Source organism: Clarias gariepinus, chromosome 5 (assembly GCF_024256425.1).
Source record: "Clarias gariepinus isolate MV-2021 ecotype Netherlands chromosome 5, CGAR_prim_01v2, whole genome shotgun sequence".
NCBI classification, from domain to species: domain Eukaryota; kingdom Metazoa; phylum Chordata; class Actinopteri; order Siluriformes; family Clariidae; genus Clarias; species Clarias gariepinus.
The window spans coordinates 17,774,242-17,798,281 of record NC_071104.1 but is presented as its reverse complement, the minus strand read 5'-3'; the positions used below and the strand labels follow the sequence as shown (position 1 = coordinate 17,798,281).

At 36.9% G+C, this 24,040-nt stretch overlaps 4 protein-coding genes across 14 annotated transcripts; 2 read left to right on the top strand and 2 right to left on the bottom strand.

Moving 5' to 3' along the window:
• Positions 1–59: 59 nt before the first annotated feature.
• ska3 (spindle and kinetochore associated complex subunit 3) lies at positions 60–4,171 on the bottom strand. 4 transcript variants are annotated; one of them, XM_053497318.1, is made up of 12 exons: positions 3,984–4,171; positions 3,694–3,837; positions 3,473–3,537; positions 3,226–3,394; positions 2,642–3,095; positions 2,434–2,516; positions 1,854–2,050; positions 1,538–1,726; positions 1,255–1,428; positions 871–968; positions 538–668; positions 60–427 (listed from the first exon to the last, which is right to left on the bottom strand). In XM_053497318.1, exons 2-12 carry the CDS (start codon positions 3,803–3,805, stop codon positions 270–272), a joined length of 1,830 nt encoding a protein of 609 aa, XP_053353293.1. In that variant the 5' UTR covers positions 3,806–3,837; positions 3,984–4,171; the 3' UTR covers positions 60–269. The 4 variants fall into 4 exon arrangements, with proteins under 4 accessions (XP_053353293.1, XP_053353294.1, XP_053353292.1 ...); XM_053497319.1 differs by having other exon boundaries at positions 4,090–4,151; XM_053497317.1 differs by lacking the exon at positions 3,984–4,171 and having other exon boundaries at positions 2,642–3,080; positions 3,694–3,972.
• An 854-nt stretch (positions 4,172–5,025) lies between these two features.
• Positions 5,026–6,815, top strand: LOC128524437 (cytochrome c oxidase copper chaperone). 3 transcript variants are annotated; one of them, XM_053497009.1, is made up of 4 exons: positions 5,026–5,181; positions 5,618–5,740; positions 6,344–6,450; positions 6,688–6,815. In XM_053497009.1, exons 2-3 carry the CDS (start codon positions 5,634–5,636, stop codon positions 6,426–6,428), a joined length of 192 nt encoding a protein of 63 aa, XP_053352984.1. In that variant the 5' UTR covers positions 5,026–5,181; positions 5,618–5,633; the 3' UTR covers positions 6,429–6,450; positions 6,688–6,815. The 3 variants fall into 3 exon arrangements, with proteins under 3 accessions (XP_053352984.1, XP_053352986.1, XP_053352985.1); XM_053497011.1 differs by having other exon boundaries at positions 5,037–5,138; XM_053497010.1 differs by having other exon boundaries at positions 5,053–5,268.
• Positions 6,816–12,108: 5,293 nt separating this feature from the next.
• popdc2 (popeye domain containing 2) lies at positions 12,109–16,386 on the top strand. Of its 2 annotated transcripts, none has more exons than XM_053497452.1 (4): positions 12,109–12,935; positions 14,232–14,340; positions 14,443–14,869; positions 15,852–16,386. In XM_053497452.1, the coding sequence occupies exons 1-4, from the start codon at positions 12,442–12,444 to the stop codon at positions 15,926–15,928; spliced, it is 1,107 nt and encodes a 368-aa protein (XP_053353427.1). In that variant the 5' UTR covers positions 12,109–12,441; the 3' UTR covers positions 15,929–16,386. The 2 variants fall into 2 exon arrangements, with proteins under 2 accessions (XP_053353427.1, XP_053353426.1); XM_053497451.1 differs by having other exon boundaries at positions 14,443–15,008; positions 15,852–15,940.
• A 1,013-nt stretch (positions 16,387–17,399) lies between these two features.
• On the bottom strand, positions 17,400–23,629 carry pla1a (phospholipase A1 member A). 5 transcript variants are annotated; one of them, XM_053497446.1, is made up of 11 exons: positions 23,257–23,629; positions 22,320–22,557; positions 22,051–22,228; positions 21,799–21,907; positions 21,186–21,287; positions 20,969–21,061; positions 20,521–20,712; positions 19,894–19,980; positions 18,511–18,619; positions 18,130–18,285; positions 17,400–18,016 (listed from the first exon to the last, which is right to left on the bottom strand). In XM_053497446.1, the coding sequence occupies exons 1-11, from the start codon at positions 23,321–23,323 to the stop codon at positions 17,935–17,937; spliced, it is 1,413 nt and encodes a 470-aa protein (XP_053353421.1). In that variant the 5' UTR covers positions 23,324–23,629; the 3' UTR covers positions 17,400–17,934. The 5 variants fall into 5 exon arrangements, with proteins under 5 accessions (XP_053353421.1, XP_053353422.1, XP_053353424.1 ...); XM_053497447.1 differs by having other exon boundaries at positions 17,400–18,013; XM_053497449.1 differs by having other exon boundaries at positions 20,521–20,694.
• Between the last annotated feature and the right edge of the window lie 411 nt (positions 23,630–24,040).

The following is a 24,040-nucleotide window of genomic DNA, read 5'->3' as shown; positions in this document are numbered from 1 at the left end:
TAAATTTTTTTTGTGGCTGGGGAGTTTATAAGTTAACAGAAGTGAAATCTATATAGATATTAAATTTGGATATAAAACATTTTATTATAAGCACAATAAACTACATAGTATGTCAGTAATAACTACATTTGGTACTGAAGCAGAAAAACACTTAGTGGGGTGTCATTGAAAACATCAGAATTCTGCATCAGATTCTATTTACGTGTCAAAGCATGTTGCCAGTACAAACCCAAATCTGTGTGAACTTCCTAGCAACTGTAAAGGTATTTTTATGCTTTGGTTACAATCCTAAAACTTCCAAATCCATGCATGTTTTCCAATCTTTTCAGCTCAACAAGACACAAAATGTACAGGGTAGCCTGAGGTCCCACGTCCAGTACCGTTCTCAGATCTTCCATACGAAATTCTTCAGAGTTTGTCTCACCATCTAGAAGACAAGATGCATTTAAAATATTTAATACATTGCCATAGATTTAAACTAATAGTTCTTGACAGCCCATAGCAGTGGTAGATGAAAGGCCGAGTGTGTAAACTGACCTGTGCGCCGCTTCTCGAGTACTTGGCTGATTTTGTTGAGTGCCAGGTTGAGACTGATGAGGGGGATCTGTTTCATGTAAGAGGGCAGCCCATGAAACTCTTTTTCAGATATTTGAGCAACACTCTGAGTTCTGTCATGACAGTTCAAGCAGAAGGAGAGTTAAGTAGGTCATCTCAGTTTACATATATTCACAAAATTAAGCAGACAGACCAGTGATCAGAAGAAATTAAGTATATTCTCTCAATTGAATTAAAGAGTATAAAATCAGGAAGAATAGCTAATGATCAGAAGGTTGCAAGTTTACAAAAAAAGGTCTGATTTTACAGTCCTACCTGTTCTCCTTCCCAGGGGGCAGTGTATTCAATCTGGCCTTTGAGCTTGTGTGTACTGCTGTAGTGGTGGGTTGTTTATTGTTAGCCTGAGCCACAAGCTACAAAATTGAATAAGAATTATTATAGGTCATAATATAGGCAAGTTCAGTCAATTTTAAGTTTCTTACCTATATGTTAATTTGCATAAATCTAGCCATGAACAATTTTAAAATTAATTGCATACATGATATTAAATATTTTAGTATTATCCAGTTGTCTTCAGATTTTTTTCTTTATTTATTTGAATCATGTGATTTGTTTTTTAAAAAACAATTTGCATTTAACCTATTAATATGGTAAAAAGTAATTTTATATTTGTAGAAAATTTATATGGTACAAGCTTACTTTAATGATATCTTGTGTGACGGAGCTCAAATCTGGCATCTCAGGTGTACATGGATCAACATCAAAGTCCATGCGGATACGCGGTGTGGTCAGACACCAATCCTGAGTGTGTTCATCAGCCTGCTGCAGAGGACCTGCAGGCTCAGTCACTGCTGACTGATTAGCTGTTCCTAGCTTTACACAATAAAGTCAGAAACCAGTCATGGGGTACATCAGAATCTCCTGATCTTACGCTTCAATAATGCTAAGGCAATAACTTATAAAAAGATGGGTATGTACTTACACAAGGTAAAGTGCTGCCAAAATATGACTGCAATCTTGGCATTTCAGGTGTAGTGTCCTCCATCTGAGAGAGGCTGACTGGCATTTGTGGCATCTCATGAGATGAAACTATCACAGATGGGCCTTCAGCCTGGCTGGATGTGCTCTTTAGTGAGCCTTTGAAACACCACCCTTCATTTTGTTTAGTTTCCTGAAAGATACAGGGGTCAGACGATTTAATATCTGTATGATATATATTTCCATAACACTTAATATAAAAATATAAACACAAACAAGTTCATCCAAAGTCAGGTACCAAATCTTTAAAGCAATGGCACCTTTCTGGCACTGATGAGCTTATTGATGTAAGGTGTCTCAAATTTAGGGAGTTCAGGTGTAGTATTGGCAGCACTCTGCTGTGAGGGGGACTCTGAATCACACACTCCGTCTCGCAGAGAACACGACTGACCGAGATGTCTGTTTATCTTTATATCCAGAGTAGAAAACACAGGCACCTCTGGTGACTCCATACTGTCTGTCCAACCAAAAATAGGAATAATTATAGGACAATTACACGATTTTTTAAATTATGCTCAAAAACAATCAAATACAGGATGAACAAAACTAAGCCATCTGATCTTTCACAGTAGCAAACAAAGGACGAAAACTATCAAAACATCGTATTTAGACTATTACTTTTCTTTTAATAGTCTAATCAACAGAAGAGGAGGAGCAAATTGATTTGAAGCTCAAAGTTAAGAGCTGATAGGTGAAACTACATCAAATTAATGTTTTTTTTTTCATTTTCTTATGAAAAAAATGCAAGTACGTTTACATCAAATTAAAATATGCTGTCTAAAATACCTCCTCATGAAAATCATGTCAAAAAGATGAAAAGCACAAGATGAAACTCTTTACCACTAGAAAGCCTCCCAGGAGTGACACATGATGGGGCTATAGGCAGGCTGTGTGGTGGTTTCTGAGCAATCTCTTGTGTTGTGCTTGTAAAAAAAAAAAAACACCACACACATCAGTCTTCACCAACTTCAGAGTCATTCAGTGTTCACCAATAATTTGCTTCAAATTCTATACAGACAATCTTTAGGAGACTTCTTATGAGCTCTACCTGTTAGTCTGCCTGTCTTTTGGTGGTTTCTTGCGAAACAGGTCCATAGTGAAATCATTATTAAAACACATTGTGCTTTCTGTGATTCCAAAGTCTTCCAGTCGAGGGGTCAGGGCCTCCTCATCCATACTCAGAGAGCACTTTGGTGTCTTTGGCTGGAATTCGTGCATTTTTAAGATAAGCGGTGGAGGCGTGAGAGCTGGAGCAGGAGCTACGTATTGAGACATTTGAGAATTTCCAAGCATTGTTTGCAGGTGAAGTGCAGACAGGCCGAAATCCGAGAGCTGTGGAGTGCGCATTTGGTCCACAGCTGGAATTGGCATCTTCTCAGGTGTCTCACACTCTGGAGCTTCAACAGGCCCCTTTTCATCTCCTGCTGTCTCCTCAGAGAAAGTACCTTCTGGCTCATCATCTACAGATAATCTTTCATCCGCCTCACCTTTGCAATTAACTTCTAGAAAACAAGATAAAATACATATATGCAAGGAGTAAGTATATAAAAAATAATGATAAAAGACTTTTACTTAAAAGGGTTAAGATCACAGCCATTATACTGACAATGCTAAAATGTGTCAAATGCACACCTGGCTTCAGGACAGCTTTGTGTGGTTTGTAGCCATATTTTTCATAGTGCCTCTGAATCCGTTCAATGTCCTCCGTGGTCCGCTGTTTTAGCACCATGCAGGCTTTAATGAAGCTCCTTAGCTCATTACTCCCATCTTCCTGAGATGCCAGTTGGCTTTGGACCTGTTTCTGCAAAAATTGTTTGCCTATATTATTCACAGATGCAGTCAGAATCCTGAGGAGCCCAAACTCTAACCAGCTACTTACCTTGAGTTGTCGAACTTCAGAATGGAGCTCATGTAGTGCTTTGACTGCGCCGCTTTCTGTATCATCTAAACGAATCAGCAAAACATACATTGTACAATAAATAAAAGCATTTCAATCAATTATCTAAATAATTCGACTGTGTGTTAGAAGGTCTAGGGCGGGGGTTTCTTTAGGACCTGAGGTCTATAGAAAACATCTAAAGTAGAACTGATATGAGGTACCATGGTCCAGGTCCAGGTTTTGGCTCGCAGTGTGTTCCAGGTTGGCTCTCTCCGTGTCCAAGAACACAGCCAGACTCCGCAACTTGGCGAAAAAGCGTGTCGACGTATCCATGTTAACTATTCTTTTGCCTAGACTCGGAAAAGCTATTACAAAAAGAAAGACATAGCAACAGAAACTCATTCAGTAATTTATCCAATATCACATCCCAGTAAGCCAGCTGCGTTAGCGGCTAAATTAGCACAAGCGGCTCTGCTAGCAAAACAAAACTACATAGCTTTCTGTTACTTACTGCTTAAACGTTACTTCGATTAGGACACACTTTCCGTATTATTTTGCCAATAATCTCTGTTAAAGTGTAGCAAAACCTTACATATTTCCGAAATAATTAAACATACAGTGAACACAGAAACACAAACAGCACCGAACGACAGCCAGACAGCTTTCAAATTTGCCGCTGTTTTCGGTTGTTGGCGGAAGTGTACAGAGCCGTGTCTCCACTAAAACCTTCAGAAATGACAAGCTGCTGTTTAACTATCTATAAGTCAGTATTTACAGTTAAAAGTAGTTATAGTAGATATGGAAATCACCAGTCACTTCCTGATACGATATGATCACGATACTCAGATGTCAATTTGATTAAAAATTGCGATTCTCTACAATTCACGATTTTATAAATATCCCAATTCAATATATAAAAAAAAAATCCAGGTTATGTTACAATTTAAATAAGTTTTATAAGTAATTAAATATAGGCTCTTATAACATTAGTCTTATCACTTAAACACTAAGTGCAACATTTAAATACAAAATAACTTTAAATGCAAGATTTTTTTTACATTTAACTTTAAATAAAACTAAGCAATAAATCTATAAAATGCCCATAAAAAAATTCAGATTCATAACTAAAACGATTTCTCCCATTTAATAGATGATTTGACACTTTATTGATCCTGTAGGAAATTCCAGACATTGTGAAGCAATAAGGACAGTAACACTAGGCCAGATTTTAGATGTGATTGCACACTATAGAGCTTTCAGACCAAAGTTATTAGTGCAATGCTAAACCACAGGAATATATTTATAAGGTCAAAAGTATGTTTTTTTTTTAAAGAATAAATAAATAATCATAAAATAAATTAAATACAGTGCAGTTTTGACGTGCAATTGTATTAATGACTAAGTGGAAACATTGTGTAGTAATAACTGTGCAAATAAAAAAGGATTTTAAATATACACAAAATAACCAAGGTTAACCAAATACTTTTATTTTGACGCAGGTTTTATACCACCCTTTGCCCCGGATGTTTTACCGAACAGCATGTTACGCCAGAGTCCATACTAGCGTACCGAGTAGTATGCAAAAGCCTGTTCTCCTGTCGGAGCATTCTAGCATGCTCGGTAGTATGCTAGTACGCAGTTTATGACGCAACCCATGTGCCTCTCGGTAAGGAAAGTGACATCCATATATATCAGCTGTTACTGATTATGTAAGTTATCAGTGGCGTTATTTCTTTATTTTATTTTTATTTATTTAATTTAATCGCAATTCTGATTTGAGGGGGTAACTGCTGGAGGTAAGAAACGGAAGTATTAGCCCGTGTACCTTTTTTTTCAAATAAGTTGCTAGCAAGCTGTCATTAGCCAGAGTGTGTGGTTTTAGAGGTTAGCTAATAAAATGTAATAAAAATGGCCTGCTCCCTGAAAGTTAATTAAGCATCGATTAACCCGCTTGCTTGTTGTTAGAATGATAGTAGATTCATGGAACGTTTGTGTTCATGAGCTCTGTATTACTGAGTTGACCTTGGTATAATAAGATGATATGCAGATGTCACAACATTAGTCCTTATGAGTAATTTGAGAAAGCTGATTTATTGATTGATTATGTTACATAAGATCAATAATAGTTTTGTTCTGCTTTTACAGCTGATCTTAAAGGACAATGTCGAGCATAGCTGCTGCTAGTATGGAGCCCAAACCTGCTGAGGAGAAGAAACCGCTGAAGCCGTGCTGTGCATGCCCTGAAACTAAAAAAGCAAGAGATGTGTGGTAAAAAGTTGGCACATTAACATCAATATTTCACTACATTACATTATGGCACTGGCATTAGTCACAGTCCGACGACAAAGTACAGTTTCCTGTATTCCATAACATTTCTGAGCAGCCGTTCTCTCCCTAACAATCCTGTCTCATAGTAACTTATGCAGGGTCACAACATTTGTTTAAGTCTAGAGTAAATTTTTGGCTGAGCATCATCATTACATCAGCTAGGGTTAAATAAAAATGTTTACAGCTGATATATTAATTATCCATCCATACTTTTAAGTATTCATTTGTTGAAATTTTAAATGTTCCTTTTTCACCAGGTAGTGTAATGACAGGAGTACCTCTTGTGGCTGTAGTGTGGTGTAGTTTCTTGTTTAATGTTTTTGTTGTTTACTAAAGTCACCATGTAAGGTTGAACATAGCAGAAAAGTAGTAAGCTGTGAATGTATTAATGGTCTTTTGAACTTTGAGAGAAAATATTAGTCCTATTGATTGTGTTTGCTTCTTTCAGCATTGATAGCCAAGCTCTAACAAGTTTCCATGTGTCTGATTTTTGGATGCTTGACCACAACCTAAATGGCTTAATGTGTTGGTTTCTTTCCCCAGTATAATTGAAAAAGGTGAAGAAAAATGCACACATCTTATAGAGGCTCACAAGGAGTGCATGAGGGCACTTGGATTTAAGATATAATTGTAAGGGACTGGGTGGTGAGGTAAGCACATATTAATGAGTTTTGTCCTAATCTTTAATGTAATGAAATATTAATAAACAGACTTTTATTATTATTTTTTTTTACTGACATCAGTTTATATTTTATCCAACAGTATTCTGAAAGTGTAAGCCACTTTCTAAACTTGTAATGTTTTTTCATGCTTTTTGTTGAAGTTAAAAGACATTTGATAGAATTAATCATTTCCCAATAACTATTTTGGCTTTTTTTTTTTTTTAGGATGCTGTGGACTGCTGTTTATACTGCTGTGAAAAGTTTTTTTCAGTTGTTTCTCTGAGTGTGATGTATTAGTTTCGTGTGAATGTTCTGTGCAAATTTCTTTTGAATAAAGATTCTATGCAACCCTATGGAATTTCATCATCTGATTTCTATTAGACTAGTTGAAAAAAATGTACAAATATGGTTGAACATACAACGCATGTTATGATAAGGAAATTCTCCATCTCTTCTATTCCAGAAACTAAAAAAAACGGTAACAATGTCAATTTTAGGATTTGTAAAAGCTCATTGGTACGTGCACAACATCTCGCGGTTAAGTCTTTCTCTGAATAAATCATTTTCACAGGGGGTGGGGCTAAGAAAAACCCATCTTGATGGGGTAACCAACTTTGACCAACCTCCCCGCCCCTCAAAATTGACGGGCCCTGTAAGTATGTACCTTTAGGCAAAAAATATATAAAAGTATAAATTGCAGCAAATGCTTTAATTAACAGCTTTTGACTTTGCTGCACTTGTGTATATGCTGAATACAACGATTGTAAACATTGAGAACTGATGTTACATGCAGAGAATTTGCTCCTTTAGTTTAGAGATTGTTCTAGACTGATTCCGGGAGACTGACTTTAAATATTACCAAAGGAAAAAAAGGTCGATCTGGTCTGTTCTATCTTCTGTTGTTACTCTTGAGTTATTTTCTAGTTTTATGCAAGGAAAAATGCCCATGGATGTTAAAAAAAAAAAAAAAAGGCACTTAGGGTGAGTGGGAGGGTTTAGTCTCCGCTGGCGTATCTTCTTTAATTACCATTGTCATATGATCTTTTTTTTTTTTTGGAACGTTTTTGCCAAGTTCCCCTTCTGGAACAATGATGGTTCTGAAAGATGACTTACTCTGGCTATCATAGAATCACAGTTATGGGTATGTGGGTATATTTCACCCAATATAGCACAACATTATGGGAATCATACAACTGCAACTGACTGACCAGAAAGTTGTTTGGAAATGCACACACTGTCTGTGAGTATATGTTCTTTGGAAGGTGGCATAATATAGTCCATAGTTCAATCCATTATTATTATATGATCAAAATAGAACCTCCATTTTGTGTCCATTTTCCTTAAATTTAACCACATTTGGTTCAGTGCCAAAATCAGTACTTTTGTGTGTGTGTGTGTGTATATATATATATATATATATATATATATATATACACGGTGGGCCAAAAACTTATTTGGTCATCTACCAATTGTCCAAGTTCTCCCACTTGAGATGAGAGAGGCCTGTAATTGTCATCATAGGTATACCGCAACTATGAGAGACGAAGGAAAAAAATACAGAAATCACATCATAGGTTTTTTAAATAATTTATTTGCAAATTATGGTGAAAAAAAAATATTCGGTCACCTACAAACAAGCAAGATTTCTGTCTTTCACAGACCTGTAACTTTCTTTAAGAGGCTCCTCTGTCCTCCAATCGTAACCTGCTTTATTGGCATCTGTTATCAGTACAAAAGATACCTGTCCACAACCTCAAACAGTTACACTCCAAACTCCAAGGCCAAGACTAAAGAGCTGTCAAAGGACACCAGAAACAAAATTGTAGACCTGCACCAGGCTGGGAAGACTGAATCTGCAATAGGTAAGCAGCTTGGTGTAAAGAAATCAACTGTGGAAGGAATTATTAGAAAATGGAAGACATCCAAGACCACTTATAATCTCCCTCTATCTGGGGCTCCACGCAAGATCTCTCCCCGTGGGATCAAAAAAGATCACAAGAACTGTGAGCAAAAATCCCAGAACCACATGGGGGGACCTAGTGAATGACCTGCAGAAAGCTGGGACCAAAGTAACAAAGGCTACCATCAGTAACACACTGCGCCGCCAAGGACTCAAATTCTACAGTGCCAGACGTGTCCCCCTGCTTAAGCCAGTAGATGTGCAGGCCCATCTGAAGTTTGCTAGAGAGCATTTGGATGATCCAGATGAGGGAGCATGACAGAAACACTGGGAGAATGTCATATGGTGAGAGGAAACCAAAATAGAACTTTTTGGTAAAAACTCAGCTTGTCGTGTTCAGAGGAGAAAAAATACTGAGTTGCATCCAAAGAACACCATACCTACTGTAAAGCATGGGGGTGGAGACATCATGCTTTGGTGCTGTTTTTCTGCAAAGGGGCCAGGATGACTGATCCGTGTAAAGGAAAGAATGGGGTCATGTATCGTGAGATGTTGAGTAAAATCCTCCTTCCATCAGCAAGGGCATTGAAGATGAAACATGGATGGGTCTTTCAGCATGACAATGATCCCAAACACACTGCCTGGGCAAAAAAGGAGTGGCTTCATAAGAAAGACTTTGTTATTGACCAAATACTTAATTTCCACCATAATTTGCAAGTAAATCCTACAATGTGACTTTCTGTATTTTTTCCCCCTATTTTGTCTCTCATAGTTGAGGTATACCTATGATGAATATTACAGGCCTCTCTCATCTATTTAAATAGGAGAACTTGTACAATTGGTGGCTGACTAAATACTTTTTTGCCCCACTGTGTGTGTATGTATATTCTATATATATATTAGGGATGTAATGGTATCAACACTGGACGGTACGGTAATACCTTAGTATGAATGGCACGGTACGGTATTTATTGAATCATTTACAGGAAAAACAAAACTAATGAAGAGACTCGAAAAAAGTGCCAGAAGTGTTTTATTAAACAGTATACATAAACACTGAACATATCAATGGCATACAAATTAGCCATCCATCTGTAAACTTTGAAACAGGAACTTAAAATTTTCAATTTTAATAACAAAAAATTATTAAACCATGTAAAAAAGAAAGTTTCATATTAGTATTCTTGAAAGCTCAGAAAAAATGAAAAAATCGCAGCCTATTTATTGCAGCTGGCCCATGTGCTAAATGAGTATTTGAGAACACTCACCTCATTCATTCAGACAGAGACAGAATTTTTTTTCTTTTCTCGTTTCTTTTCAGAGAGAAACCCAAATGACTCGATAAAACGACAGGAAAAGTTTGCTCAGGCGAATGGAGCGAACAGGAGGTGGCGGGAACTACAATTCCCATCAGCCCATGCGGTCTGTTGTCGCTACAGATCCAGCAATGCAGAAATAGCAGGTGCTATTGGAAGGAAAAGAGATGGAAAGAGTAATTAATCATTACGGAGTAAGCAGGTTTTAAAATCGCATTACTGGATCTGTAGCGACAAAAGAAATCTCCCGCTACCTCCCGTTCGCTCCATTCGCCTAAGCAAACTTTTCTCAGAAGACCTGTCATTTTATCGAGTCATGCGACCACGGTATTATCGAAAAAATGTGTTATTGCGGTACGACGGTATTTACAATACCGTTACATCCCTAATATATATATATATATATATATATATATATATATATATATATAGGTTAGGGATATTGTGAGAGACTTAGTGGGTGTCATACATACAGTGTTTGTTTCACTTCAGACATTTTTGGGTTGGTGGCAGGCAGTCAGATGTTGCTCGTGAACTTGGTGTGTCTCAAAGTGTCATCAGCTGACTTGCATCAAGACACAGAACTACTGGCAGAGTTCATGACAAACCCAGGAGTGAAGCCCCACGATTGACAGGCCGCAACGATGACCAGTACCTAAGGACCTATGCACTCAGACTTCGCTATGCAACGGCCACATAGCTGCAGGCTTGTTTACGAGATGCGAGGGGTACTAGGGTTTCCAGACAAACCATTTGCAACCGACCCACCACTTTGGCTTGAATGCCAGACGACCATTGCATGTCACTGCATGTTCTTACCTCAGAGACATCATACAGTATAACACATCATCATCCCCCAATTCCGCCAGCACACCCCAAACTTTCTGTTCATGGATGATAATGCTCCACCACATTGTGGCAGAATTGTCACAGCTCGACTTCAGGAAGTTGGAGTGCCTCATATGGTATGGCCATCAATGTCCCCTGACCTGAACCCCATAGAGCACGTCTGGGACCAGTTGAAGCAGAGACTGGATGATTGTACCCCACCCCCACGTGACCTGGCAGAACTGCGTGTAGCACTTGTGGAAGAGTGGAACGCATTGCCTCAGAACAACATCATGAGGCTAGTGAGGAGCATGAGACGTCGCTGTCAAGCTGTCATTGCATCAAATGATGAAATCACCAGCTACTGACATTGTCAATTTTTGTTATGTGGGGCTATCCCTGTTATGGTCTAAATTTTTGGGGTAATAAATATTAAACTAATGAAAATGGTGTTTATACATTATTAGTAATATCAAAGGGAACCTTTACTTATTTCATTCAAATTCAGAGCAAATAGGAAAAGCACTCATGTAAATAACAATATCCTTAACTTATTGTGAGTAGTGTGTGTATACATACATACATACATACATACCCTAGACGGGTGAAGAAGCATATATGGTAAGTGATCTTGATTTGCAAATGATAAGAATTAAAATACAAATAATAATATACCTATAAAGGGTTAAGGATCTGTGATAATCTTTGAAAAAAACACGTTAAAAGAATATATGATGTAAGTTTAACAATTGACAGGAAGATTTAGTTTAGCAGCTGCATGAAATCTCTCCTGGCTCAGTACATCATAGTAGTTGGCTACAGTACATGAGCAACGCATGTGCCCTCACATTCTTTCTGGCTCCGTGCCTTGTATGGATGAGAAAGTCTCCTACTCTGAAGTGCAACATTCAGTGTTTATCAGTGTCTGCCACAGGAGAGACTTCATACACAGCACAGCTCTGCCAAAAAAAGATTGCATTTGAGACAAGATTAGAAAATGTGAAAAGCCAAAGCCATCCAATAATAATAAATCCATTTCGAATCAAATCCATATACATGAGGTATCCTAAAACAAAAATGTATCATGCACTGATCCCACACCACTAAAAAGACTGCTGTGTGTTAAATTATCCGAAAGGATTATGAAACTATTCCAAACCTTTGCACCCCTACTGAGATGAAAAATGGTACAGCCCCCTCAGAGTGGTACTTGGTCCAAGATATGTAGACGAGTGAGGACTGACTGTTGAAGAGGGGACAGTAAACAGTGTAACATGACCACAGTAACTTTACCCAGATCAGAATCACAGTCATTGCTTCATGATACGTCCAAGATCACATCTCTTTTAACATTGCAAATTGTGAATAAGAGAAAGTCATCATTTTACGGTGAGAAAAAAAAAGGCAAGTCCATGAAAGCTTTTGCTTTCCCACTTTTATCTTTCCTCATCTCACTCTCCTTGCCATGGTGTTATGTTAAGTAGCAGGTCTGCTTTCTGTCTTTGACTCTTTCCTTCTTTGATTACAATTCCAAACATGGTTATCCTTCTAGGGGTGTCTCACTTCCCACCCCAGCCCATTCCACTCCTGCTTTGTGTTTCCAGCAGTGCTCACTCCACTGTAGGAGAGAGAGCAGAAACACGGCGAGACGAGACATAGCAGGTGATCTACTGGAAATCTAGGGCAGAGGTGCTAGAAGAGCGATGAAGAGGCTCAAAGAATGAAGGCAGCTACATTCCACGAAAACAAGGAAGTAGCTAAGACGGCAAAGGGGAACATTTTCGAACTTCATATTTGAGTTTATATTCTTTGTGAACACTTTGGCTTCACGGAAAAAAAAGGAACATTTATGACAAAACAAAAAACAACAGACTTTTAAAGACTCATTCTGGACTGGAAGAAATCTCGTTCATGTGGGTGTGGTGAGAGAAGAACATGAGCAGCACCAACTTTAGCATCGGTACAATAATCTATGGTCATCCATTATGCACAGAATGGAGCAACAGCACAGAGGGTGCCATCTACCATCTGGGGAACACCATCCTCTTTTTAGGGTACATGGGTGGCAGTGGAACCTATGGAGCACTATACATTTTCAGTTTTCTGGCTCCTGCTTTCCTTTGCTTGGCATTATGGGGCTGGCTATCAGTGTGTGGGCTCGATGTCTTTCTCTGGAACATGTTGCTGATGCTTCAGTGCCTAGCCCAGGTGTGCCACCTGATATTTCGGCTAATGCGAGATGGTCTCACCAATGAGGAGCTTTCTGCACTTTACTCTGCAGTCTATCTGCCACTGGATGTACCTGTGCAGGTGTTCAAAGAGATCACTGCTGCCTGTGAGAACAAGGTTCTCGCTCTCAAGGCTGAGGAGACTTATGCCATAGAGGGAAAAACACCAATTGACCAGCTCTCATTTCTGCTCTCTGGGAGGTTAGTAAGAGCGTTCAGAATTAGGGTTTTTCAGTGATCAATAATCATTATTAAATAATTATGATATTCTTCAATAAAGCTGCATAGAAACAACATTTTGGTGCAAGAAATAAAAATGTATGTAATCGGCTCTTCACTGATCCACTGACTACATGTCAAATTTGTTTAAAATGCTGCAATTGCTGCAGGTCTTGTACAGTTATACATCTAGATATAAGGAATAATGTATGGAGTAAATTAAATAAGGTAAATTGGAGGTGCAGTTTACAAAATAAGGTTGGTTCTGTATCCTTAAAAACAAAATAAAAAAAAAGTCATTTATATTCACATTTATACACAGTTTACACAGCAAACTTTACCAACAAACAGACGGGTACCAGCAACAACAGTTTTAGTGGATAATCCAATAGATTTGTGTGCTATTTTTTATTTTTCTGGAAATAAATGCTGTCTTATATACACAATACATATATAAATAAATATGAGAAGACTTTATTTATAAATATTAGGTAACATTACATATTTATTTTATGTAAATATAATGCAAAAACATATAAATCACCCTACCAAAGTTATGTAATAATCTTAAAAAAAAAAAAAAAATGCATGCCTGGGTCTGTGTAATAGCACCTATTTTGTAAACCTAAATAAAACTCAGATCATTTATATATTATGCATTTAAACTATACCTACATGTTATTACAAGCTTTCTGCATGCAAATGCTTGCAAATGTCCATTTTGTTTTATAATATTATTATTATTATTATTACAAATAAAAATGATTATTATTAGAATATTCTTTATATTATTTAATTGTTAGTAATCTTTGTTCTATAAAAAATAAACCTAAGTAATAATCATGGTGGCAGTTATTATTATTATTATAATTATTATTATTATTTCACAAATCAAGACTTTGTTTTTCCTCACCCAACATATGTTTACTTTTCAAGATAGATCTAAGCCTAAAATTAAATTGATAGTTGCTCAATTCACAATAAGATTTGACTGTAGGCAGCTTTTACAAAAAAGAACCATCACCTTGGTCTTCATTTACTTTTTTTGTTTTGTAAAGCGGATTTGTGGTGCTTGATAAGGTACTGTATTTAGTATAATTACTATAATTTATTTATGATTTGTTTGACAAAACTTCTAAAATCATGCTGATGTTTATGTTTAGCCAAATCAAATTTTAAATGTAATTTGATTTGAACCACAAAAAACTTTTTGAACACTTGAGATAATATCAAGTTTGTCTATAGATCCCACCAGTTGTTCCCTTTTTCTATTCATAGGATTCGAGTGTCTTTAGAAGGGCAGTTTCTTCATTACATATTCCCTCACCAGTTCCTGGATTCTCCAGAATGGGAATCACTCAGACCAACAGAGGAGGGAAATTTCCAGGTACAATAAAAATGCTTTTAGAGTCCCAAAGCTCTAATATGGTGAAATGCAAGCATATCTTTAAATACATCTCATGTCATCATTGGTCTTCTCCATCCTCAGGTGACTCTGACAGCAGAGACGGACTGCCACTACATTTCCTGGCGCCGCCGACGTCTTTATCTCCTTCTGGCCAAAGACCGCTACATTGCTCGTCTCTTTTCTGTCATGCTCGGCAGCGACATTGCAGACAAACTCTACTCCCTTAATGACAAACTATTTGTCAAGAGTGGGGTTCATCTTGACATCCGTCTGCCCAGCCTCTACCATGTTCTTGCCCCATCACCACCAAGTAGTGAGAGGGGCAGTGGCAGTTCCCCACCTGGGGGAAGCCAAGGGAATCAAACAGTAATGCCAATATACCCAGCACCTAGCAACCAGCATGTACATCAAGCAAGCTCTCAACAAGGACAGGGGAAGAACCCACTTCTTAAAGGTCAGCCTTCCCAGCGACATTCTTCCTCGGCTGCGGATCCTGAGATGCCTTCGGGTGAGGACTCAACCAGCCTAGTCCTCGAGGACTTTGCTGACATGATAGGCTCTCTAGTGGACTATGGGAGTGAAAGGGATTATTTGAAGTAGAAAATAGGGCGTTGAAGCTAACACACTGGCCACTTATCAAGTTACATGTAAGTACGCACAAATAGTTTAGGACTGATCATTTGGGGAGGGGCATGGTTTGTGCAGTGTGTTTTGGAGTTCCACCATCGCACTCATTTTGCACCAAGCACTTAACTAATGCAGAAAAAGAAAATGCTTCTCAATGAATGTGCATTTAACATCTAACTCTTTCATGAGTGTTATTGTGTGCATGAAAATGATTAGATTCAATCCATGTATCAAAAACAAAACCGAAAACTTGTGAAATGTGTAGAAATTCACCTGTTTCTTTGGATACATCTTTGTGTTTACGTCAATATGGACTGCTGTGAGTCAAATGAGAGATAAGGGATTAGGCTCTTTATTATCACAGGACACATTTTAATATAAGTAAAAAATCCAAATATAATTACTGAATAAGAGTCAATTTTCTTTGTCAAGTGTCTCATCATTGTGCATGTCTGTTTGTTTAAAGACTGGAAATCCAATGATCCAAAATTGTAGGCTCTGTTAATCCACCTCTTGCTCCTTTGGAAATCCATGCTTGCACCAGCTGTGCGTGATATTGTGTTTCATTAGGGGGTGGAAAAGGTGGTATTGGATGGCATGCAGGACAGCTGATGGGAGCTGATGGGGTCCACTGTCATTGAAATGCTGACCTTGTGCACAAGGCCTGTGTAGGAATGAGAGATATGGATTGGGCTATGTGGACGGATAGGCTACACCATACTTTAGAGAGGGACTTGTGGTGATTCATAAAGATTGATAAAAAGAAATTCAACATAAGTTACTAGAGAAAGATTTCTATTTTTGTAAGCTATTGTCATCACATTGCAAATGACACTTGTCGATTTTCTTCATAAATTTGACAGAAGGTGATACTCCTGGAAGGTTTCGATATCAAAGAGGACGTGCTCCACTGGCTCCCACGGATACCCCAAGGCTCTAAAAATAATCTAATCCATAAACAAAGCCAAGACTGGAACCAGGGTGTCAGCAAGTTCACTACATGCTTCTTATTTTCTCTGCTGTCATAGGTTATATTTCCATAGTAAAGAAATATATTTTAAATTGAAAATCTTAAAGAGTTTAGAAAGGATTTAACTATATTAGTGTAGAAGGAATATACTCCTCCCCTGGGCTTGCCAAAAATCAACAAAGCCAAAAATAGTTTTGGTTTCCAAGTTAATATCATTACACAGGGTATGCCATAATCTCTACCAATTTCTTTTTCATTTCTATATTTTTTCAGCTTTTTTTCCCCATTTATAATGCCTTAAAAAGAACTTATTAAAATCATTCTCAGGCCCTGACCAGAAAGCTTAAAGGTCATTTAATGGAACACATTTGAAGTGCAACACCAGGGCCCATATTTACAAAGCTTCCTAAGCCTTAAAGTTGCTCCTAGTGACGTTGCTCCTAAATTCTAAGAAAATCCTTTTCCCCTTAAATTTAGAACTAAATCTTAGTAAAGATAAACATGATTCACAAAACACCTTAGCCCTAAAAACAGCTCCTAAGGTAAAAATTTGGTAAGAGTAGCAGGGGACAAAATGTTGAAAAGAAAAAATATTCTATAAGGTTTTTGTACTTTCCTTACTCAGAGTTGCTCTGAGAAGTTTCCTAAATCACTTTTAGTCTAGGAGTTTTTAAGCAAAGACAGGAGCTCTCAGGCCCAGATGTGTTAAAGTCATCAGAGTGGGAGAGATGATTGTTTGTATGTGGCATTTAAAGGATTGTTGTGTAATTCAATTAACATTGTGCTAAAACTTGTTAAGGTCCCTGTAGTACATCATGAAAACATTTGGAACACCAAAAAGTATCTATTTTCTTTAATGTTACTATTAAGCCTGCAGTATCATTTTTTTGTAGAACAAAATGTAAATAAAAGCCCTGCTTCACTTTTCACTTAATTTTCTAATCACACAATGTGTTTGGTATTTTTTAACACAGGATAAGTAAAGAATATAGAGAATCATTTACATTCTTTTATGCAAGTCTTTAATTAACGATAAGGAGTCAATATATTTTCATGGGGCCAATTCTTCTTTAATAAAAAATCTCAGTAAAAATTTTGTGAATGGCTGATATTGATACCATTCTAAAGTTTGCCTGGAGTACTTTAAGCTTTATGCTACATTTTAATTTCCAACCATTGTACATAAATCTGCATGAACTTTGTTATTAATTTCACAGGTTAATTTATACATTAAATAATAGGCAGACTGACATGCTGCTGTATATCAAAAATATCAAACATATGGTACAGTAAGTAATACATGAGATGTCAATGTGAAGAATTTGTATCTTAACAGTAATGCATTATTTGTTATCAGGAGGAAAGAAATGATCAAACTGAACTCTAGTAACTGACCAGTGTTAAAAGGCATTATAGAAGGAACATTCAAGTCAAACCGGGACGTCTGATGAAAATTCTTGTGAATGAAGTTGTAAAACCGTTTTGACTCTTGAATGGTACAGACATTTTAAAGAAGGCCATATGTCCTTGCAATGATTCACAAACACCACTTGAATATTCTAGGAACTTGGCTGGAAGTTACTGACACATCCCAGTACAATCAAAACCTCACTCCAAGCCATTTCCACATGTTTAGGCCATACTGTAGAGGGAATCTTGACAATAGTGAAATACTGGGATAAATGAATTGGTGTTATTCAGCACAATCAAAATCCCGGTTTGACTTGAACGTCCCTTGTAATTTGTCAGTAATATCTGACTAAATATCATGAATAATGTTACTTTTAATGTTACTGAATTTGTAAATTGCATTTTTACACTATACATGCAATATGTGTGCTTTTTAGTGGAACACTTTAATAAATGCTGTTGTATTTACATGTACTGTTCTAATGTGTACTTTGTACATTTGTACAATATCAGATGCATTTTCTCATTTTGTCCATTGTGTGAGTTTCCTCTCGCCCTCTTGATGTTCAGCACACCTGGATAAGATCATGTGACCACAGTGAACTCCTGCTAATCTTGATGTTCTCCACACACAATGCGTCCAGCCTTCTAAGCATACATGAGAATCAATAACACACATTTCACCCAGACATTAACAATATGCCTAAATATATAGGTTTGTTTAATTCTTTATGGAAGAGATGCATTTATATAGATTTTACCTTATTTTAGGAATCTCGGAGATACAGATGTATTCAAAATGGATGTGTCTTTGATTGTAGAATAATGCTCCAATATTCTGTATGTGAATAGACTCAATCTTGCACAGTTGCACTGGATGCCCTACCACTTTCTTATAAATGGTTTTGCCGGTCTGTCTGGAATATGTATACAGATAACCATTCAGAGTATATGAAATAAATGTAGTTCTATTTTGCAAAGAGTAATAGACTCTACACATAGATGCACCTTTACATGTTTTTCATTTGACCAAATATTACTTACATGTGAAAAACATATGAGCATATGTGAAATGTATTTGCTTTGAATAAGGGCTTTAGTTGGTGCTGATATTTTATATGCTGAAAAGAGGTTATACACACAGATGGAGTTTCGATGATGTCTTGATGTCTTGCATGGAGTCCAGTGTGACCTGCACCACAGCACTTTTGATCAGTGGAGACACTTTCAGCTCAATTATTATGTGATGGACTATGTAGGAAGACAAAGCACAACAGGAACTTCAGGATTTCATATGCAAGCATTTGTTTTCATACACTGCACAGCAAAAAACAACAACAAAAAAAAACATGGATAGTTTGTTGGATCACCTTTTAAATTCATTACAGCTGTGGCATAATTTTAATATGCTTATGCAACGTCCCAACATTTATTTCAGTTCAGTGTTGCATTAATTTCTCTTTGAAATTATTGATGATGTATTGATGATGGGAAAGTTGGACTGCTGCGTAAGTCTTCTCCAACACATCCAAAGATTCTCAATGGGGTTAAGGTCTGATCTTCGTGGTGGCCAGTCCATGTGTGAAAATGATCTTTCATGCTCCCTGAACTAATATTTTACAATGTAAGCCCGATGAATCCTGGCATTATCATCTTGCAATAGGGCTGTGCCATCAGAAAGGGAAAAAAATCCATTGATGAAAAACCTGGTCTTTCAGTATATTCAGGTCGTCAGCTGACCTACGTTTTTGGACTCATACCATTATTGAGCCTAGACCTGACCAACAGATGCAACACCAGATCATGACACCACCCTCACAGGCTTGTACAGTAGATACTTGGCATGATGAGAACATCACATCATCTGCCATCTGCTCTCGTGATGCGCTCACCACTCTGGAACAGGGGAAATCTGGACTCATCAGACCACATGAATTTTTTTACCAAGTTTATTTTTTGATTGGCCTCACTGATAACTGGTTTTCTTAAGGTTGGACAGCTGTTTAGTCCCTATTCCTTGAGTTCGATCCACATTGTGCATGTGGAAATGCTTTTACTTTCACTATTAAACATAGCTGTTAGTTGTACTGTTGGTTTTTGCAATTTGATTTCATCCTCATTCAGGGTGTTTTTCTGACTACATTTCTTCCTCGAAGCTGACAGTTCACCACTAACATTTCAGCTTTTAATAAGACATTTTTCCATTCTTAACCCAATTTTAGTAGTTTCAACAATATCCTTAGTTGTTTTCTTTGCTTGATGCAGGACAATAATTTTACCCATCTGAATTAGAGTAAGATCTTTGCCATGACCACATGATATGTTTTCTCATGGGGTTGTTTAAGAAATGAGAAGCTTCAAACTGCATCAGTTAAGGTTTTTTTTTTTTTTTTTTGCCTGGGCTGTGTATGTTACTGAGAAACCATCAGAACACCAAAACTTCTCTAATCTGTGTCCAGACACATAGATATTAATCAACATCCCAGCCGTAAAATGATGATAAACACATTTGAAAAACAGCCCACCACAAAAGGGAACTTCAGATGTAGTCAGGAGATAGACTTTCTCTTGTATGGGTAATGGTGACGTTATCCCACTGTTCTCCAGCAAGCCTAAGACATAAATACACATTGATGAATAGGGTGCGAATTTGAACTGTCTTTATAAACCAATAACATGTATTGACATAAAACAAGGTTACATTAATATATGCTATTGATAATTAGTTTATATCACCTTTAATTTAAATCCAGTTGAAAATCTCAGTTGAATAAATATTGCTTCAGTTTGAGATGATAACAATACTGAGTTGGATAGATTACACATAAGTACCTCATTTTAGGATGGTGTTCGTATGGCTGCACTATGAATTCATAAGTCAATTATAACAAAAAATGTATTGATTGAACTTGTGGAAGAAATGCAAGACCATCACAGGCCAATGCATATATTTTGATAAATGTTTGTTTACGTGTGTGTGATTAAAAGCTCATGAAGGTGGCATGTTGCCCTAGAAGCACCATTATTAAGTTAAATGTTGTCCTTTTTTAATATAATAAAAATCATATAGTTATTAAACCCTTTTAAAGAATCTGCGGAGATTCTATTGTAATGTATTATAAGATTAGTTACCAGAAGTAAACTTCTTTTACCTATCTGTGGGCAAACGTTGTTGTGGCCATTGAGGCCATCACAGCTGGTACATTGGCCAGCCAGGAAATTCTCATAACTGGAGCAGGGGAAGCCAGTGAGTGGACAGGAGCCTTTCAGTGCACTCATGTACACATGCAGCGCCCTCATATGGTCACAGATTACATAACCATACACTGGAAAATAAATAAAAACTGACAGCAAAGTGGGATTCTCAGCTACTGTTGTTTCCTTTCAAGTCATTATCACTTTCACCTTCAAAATTAAGTGCATATAACTTGTTTAGACTATTGAGTTTTCTGAAAAGCCCATTCAAGAAATTTACTAAACTTTACAACTTTAAACTTTTATGTGACTGCAGAAAATGTTCATTATGCTTTTTTTTGTCTATGTTGTTGTAACAAAATAATTCAGAGAGCTAGGAAGAGGTATTGAAATTGGACCACATACTTGATGCAAAACTTGACCGTACGCATCCAGTTTGGTCCAGCCCACCATTCACGAAGAAATCCACATGTCCCACAGGAATAGAAATGCCAAAATCTGCAAATATAAATAAAAATAACAGAGTTACGTGAATGTAGAACTGGTAGCATAAAAAGCTGCTATTCTTATCATCTTCACTTTACAGTGACCTAAAGCTGTGTAAGGTTTTTTGAATTCTCACAGTCAGAGTCAGTGTGAATAGCCTCAACAAACATGGCATCTGAGGGATCCAAGCGGTCATATGGGTCAGCATTTTTGAACATGGGCCCTGCTGGGTCCAGACCTATGAAAACATGTTGGAAAAAAAGACCACACTTATTTTAAAAGGAAAATTACCATGGAAGTGAAAGTGTAAAAAGTCAGTGTTAGGTGTTGTGAAAGAATTACAAAAGCGTGAGAGTTTCCTTAGTTTCAACGGATTATTCTAATTATTATTTAATGCTTATTGGGAAATGTGAAAAAAATCTAAGAAGGCAATAGAATAGATTGCCTTGTCATTTGTCAAAATTCAACATAGTGAAAAGTTAATTAAAGTAGCATGAGGGTACTTAAGATTTTTGTTTGTACTTAAATACTTAAGTATTTTTGCATCCTGGTTTTACTTTAAAATTAACAAATAAAAATACACACAGCTGATATTTCCAGGATGTTTTTAATCTGACATGTTTAAGGAATCACTTTGGTTTAATTTTTTAGCAAACAAGTGCAACCCATTATACAGGTACTGGCATTGGCATCATTGGCATCTTAATAGGTAGCTTATTTTACCTGATGGAGCTACAGTGGTTCCTCACCTGTAATTTGTCCCAGCTTGCCTGCAAACAGAGTTCCCACAAATCCTGCTACATGAGCTCCCAGGCTTATACCAATGAGATGAAAGGATTCCAAATTTACACCACTGGTCTGCATCATAGCACAAAAGAGCACTGTTAAGTATCTCAGATGACACACACACACACACTCTGCTGAATGTTTGTCCACCATTTTGCAAGTGCTTCAAAACAAATATGCTCATAACATAACAATATATGATATAATATAATTACCCTCAGCTGATTTATAAGAATTGATATTTGCACAGCCACCTCCTTGTAATTATCCACAACCTGGTTGTAGGCATAAGAGGCACCACCAAGCCAGTCTACCACCAGGATGTTGGCATCTTCTCTCTCTAACAAAGCCTGAGCTAAACCACTCACCCAGGACGGCTTCCTGCCTAGAGCACTAAAGGAGAAGGAATTATATTTAGGGGAGATATACAGCACTATCCTGGTGAACAAAAGAGGAAAAATCAACAGTGCAAAATTCCACCTACCTATATCCATGAATAATAACTTTGGTGGGGAGTGTACTGTTAAAGTGTGCAGTATGTGTTTGTGTATGGTTGAGACAATCCTGGGTAAAGAAACTAGGGCAGTTTGCATTCCTCCTTGTTAAGAGCAGATACTGGACTTGTACACCTTTCAATTGTCTGTATCTTTTCCAAGTTGTGTTGTTGAAGTCGGCACAGTTTGCTTCAGGTTTTTCATCACTTACTGTGAGTATAGGAATATCTTGGGTGAGAACAGTTGACACACGTTACCAGGATGTTTGCATGAAATATTTTTCTACTAAAATTATTTAAGATTTATTTCCAGGATCAGTGTCCTCCTCGCTATGACTAACGCAGCTGCTCTTAAATAAATAAGAAATGTACTGTATTAAGTTTGATTAAAAGTTGGATGGGTTAAAAGGTTATAAAAAAACCTTTGTAGTATTTCTTTGCAGAAACAAACCTTTGCAGTTTGTAGTGATTCTTGGGAAGGTGCCTGTCTTGTCACAGTTCTTATTTATTTAAGAGCAGCTGCCTAATAGGTTACATGTATAGTAATTACCGAATAAAACTCTTTACAATGAACAAATCTAATAAAATAGGCCATGCGCCTTAGCATTTAAGAAAAAAAAAAAGCCTGAAGTAAAGTGACATCTCAAACTGATATTAGGCATTGTTGGTATGTTTATAAAGAACCACACAATTTATCAACTGTTAATTTCTGTGTTTTTCTTTTAATAGCCTACCTTTTGTGTGGATATTAAACAAAGTAGATATTTAATAGCTGTGCAATAGTTAAATATAATAACACAACATAATGAAAGTTATAAATATAATAACAGTGATCTAGTGATCCAGTACTTGGGTTTAGTTACTGCAAGGAGAAAAACTGGTTAACTTTTTTATTCCATAACAGTTGATTGTACCACAGGGCACTTACCTGCTACTGATGTATTGCAGTAGAGCGACAGAAGAGGGCAGATAATGTATATCAATTTCCAGGTCATTTTTCCTTAACAGAACAATATGATTTCTCCTTTACTATGTTTCAAATATACATTTCTCTTCATTTACCATGACAGACCTGATCTGTTCTCAAATCTGTTCTTCGTATTTTCAAAAAAAAAAAAAAAAAAAAACTCGAAATCTAGAGAAAATCAGATTAAAAAATAAATCATGTAACAAAAGTAAGATGAGGGAGATTTTTTTTCGCCTACTTTCCCTTTTAATCCTGTTTTCATAATCTACAGCAGCGGTTTGGCTTGTGTGGGATTAACTTGCACCATCCATCTTGCAAATCAAAGTGACACAAATGTCTTGTGTTCATTGTGCTGCAGCTGACTGTGAATCCATGACCTCATGGGCTTAAATGCTTGTTTGTGTTGTGCTGCTGGACTTTGCCCTTTGGCACTGCTCGCCTTGAGCATCTGAAAGTTATTTTAGCTAGGGATTGAAGAGCTGGAGAACAATGGTTCGTTTTTTCTTTTAGTATAGGCAATGGAAATTATTCAAAATAAAATGAAAGAATTTGTACAGATATACAGAAGTATAATGCATGAAAAGTATATAGACAGTAAATTCAATGTTGCAATGTTTATCTTTTATTGATTTCATTATTTGCGCTGATAGTGTCAAACAAAAGTACAGTAAATAATTCAAATAAAAAACCCACTTTCAGGATCAACATTAAACATAGGAATGGTAAAATAAAATAAAAAATGAAG

Bases quoted from the DNA above. Each gene is read 5' to 3' on its own strand.
- ska3 (XM_053497316.1), bottom strand. From the start codon at position 3,874: ATGAGTTTCTGTTGCTATGTCTTTCTTTTTGTAATAGCTTTTCCGAGT. The intron at 3,395-3,472 runs GTAAGTAGCTGG...CAATTTTTGCAG, and splicing joins CTGAAGTTCGACAACTCAAG to AAACAGGTCCAAAGCCAACT. The intron at 2,051-2,433 runs GTAAAGAGTTTC...TTGGTTGGACAG, and splicing joins TCCTGGGAGGCTTTCTAGTG to ACAGTATGGAGTCACCAGAG.
- LOC128524437 (XM_053497009.1), top strand. From the start codon at position 5,634: ATGTCGAGCATAGCTGCTGCTAGTATGGAGCCCAAACCTGCTGAGGAG. The intron at 5,741-6,343 runs GTAAAAAGTTGG...TTCTTTCCCCAG, and splicing joins AAAAAAGCAAGAGATGTGTG to TATAATTGAAAAAGGTGAAG.
- popdc2 (XM_053497451.1), top strand. From the start codon at position 12,442: ATGAGCAGCACCAACTTTAGCATCGGTACAATAATCTATGGTCATCCA. The intron at 12,936-14,231 runs GTTAGTAAGAGC...TTCTATTCATAG, and splicing joins TCATTTCTGCTCTCTGGGAG to GATTCGAGTGTCTTTAGAAG. The intron at 14,341-14,442 runs GTACAATAAAAA...CTCCATCCTCAG, and splicing joins CAGAGGAGGGAAATTTCCAG to GTGACTCTGACAGCAGAGAC.
- pla1a (XM_053497446.1), bottom strand. From the start codon at position 23,323: ATGACCTGGAAATTGATATACATTATCTGCCCTCTTCTGTCGCTCTAC. The intron at 19,981-20,520 runs GTAAAAGAAGTT...TTTATGTCTTAG, and splicing joins CAACGTTTGCCCACAGATAG to GCTTGCTGGAGAACAGTGGG. The intron at 18,620-19,893 runs GTGGGCTGTTTT...CTTCCTACATAG, and splicing joins ATCTGAAGTTCCCTTTTGTG to TCCATCACATAATAATTGAG.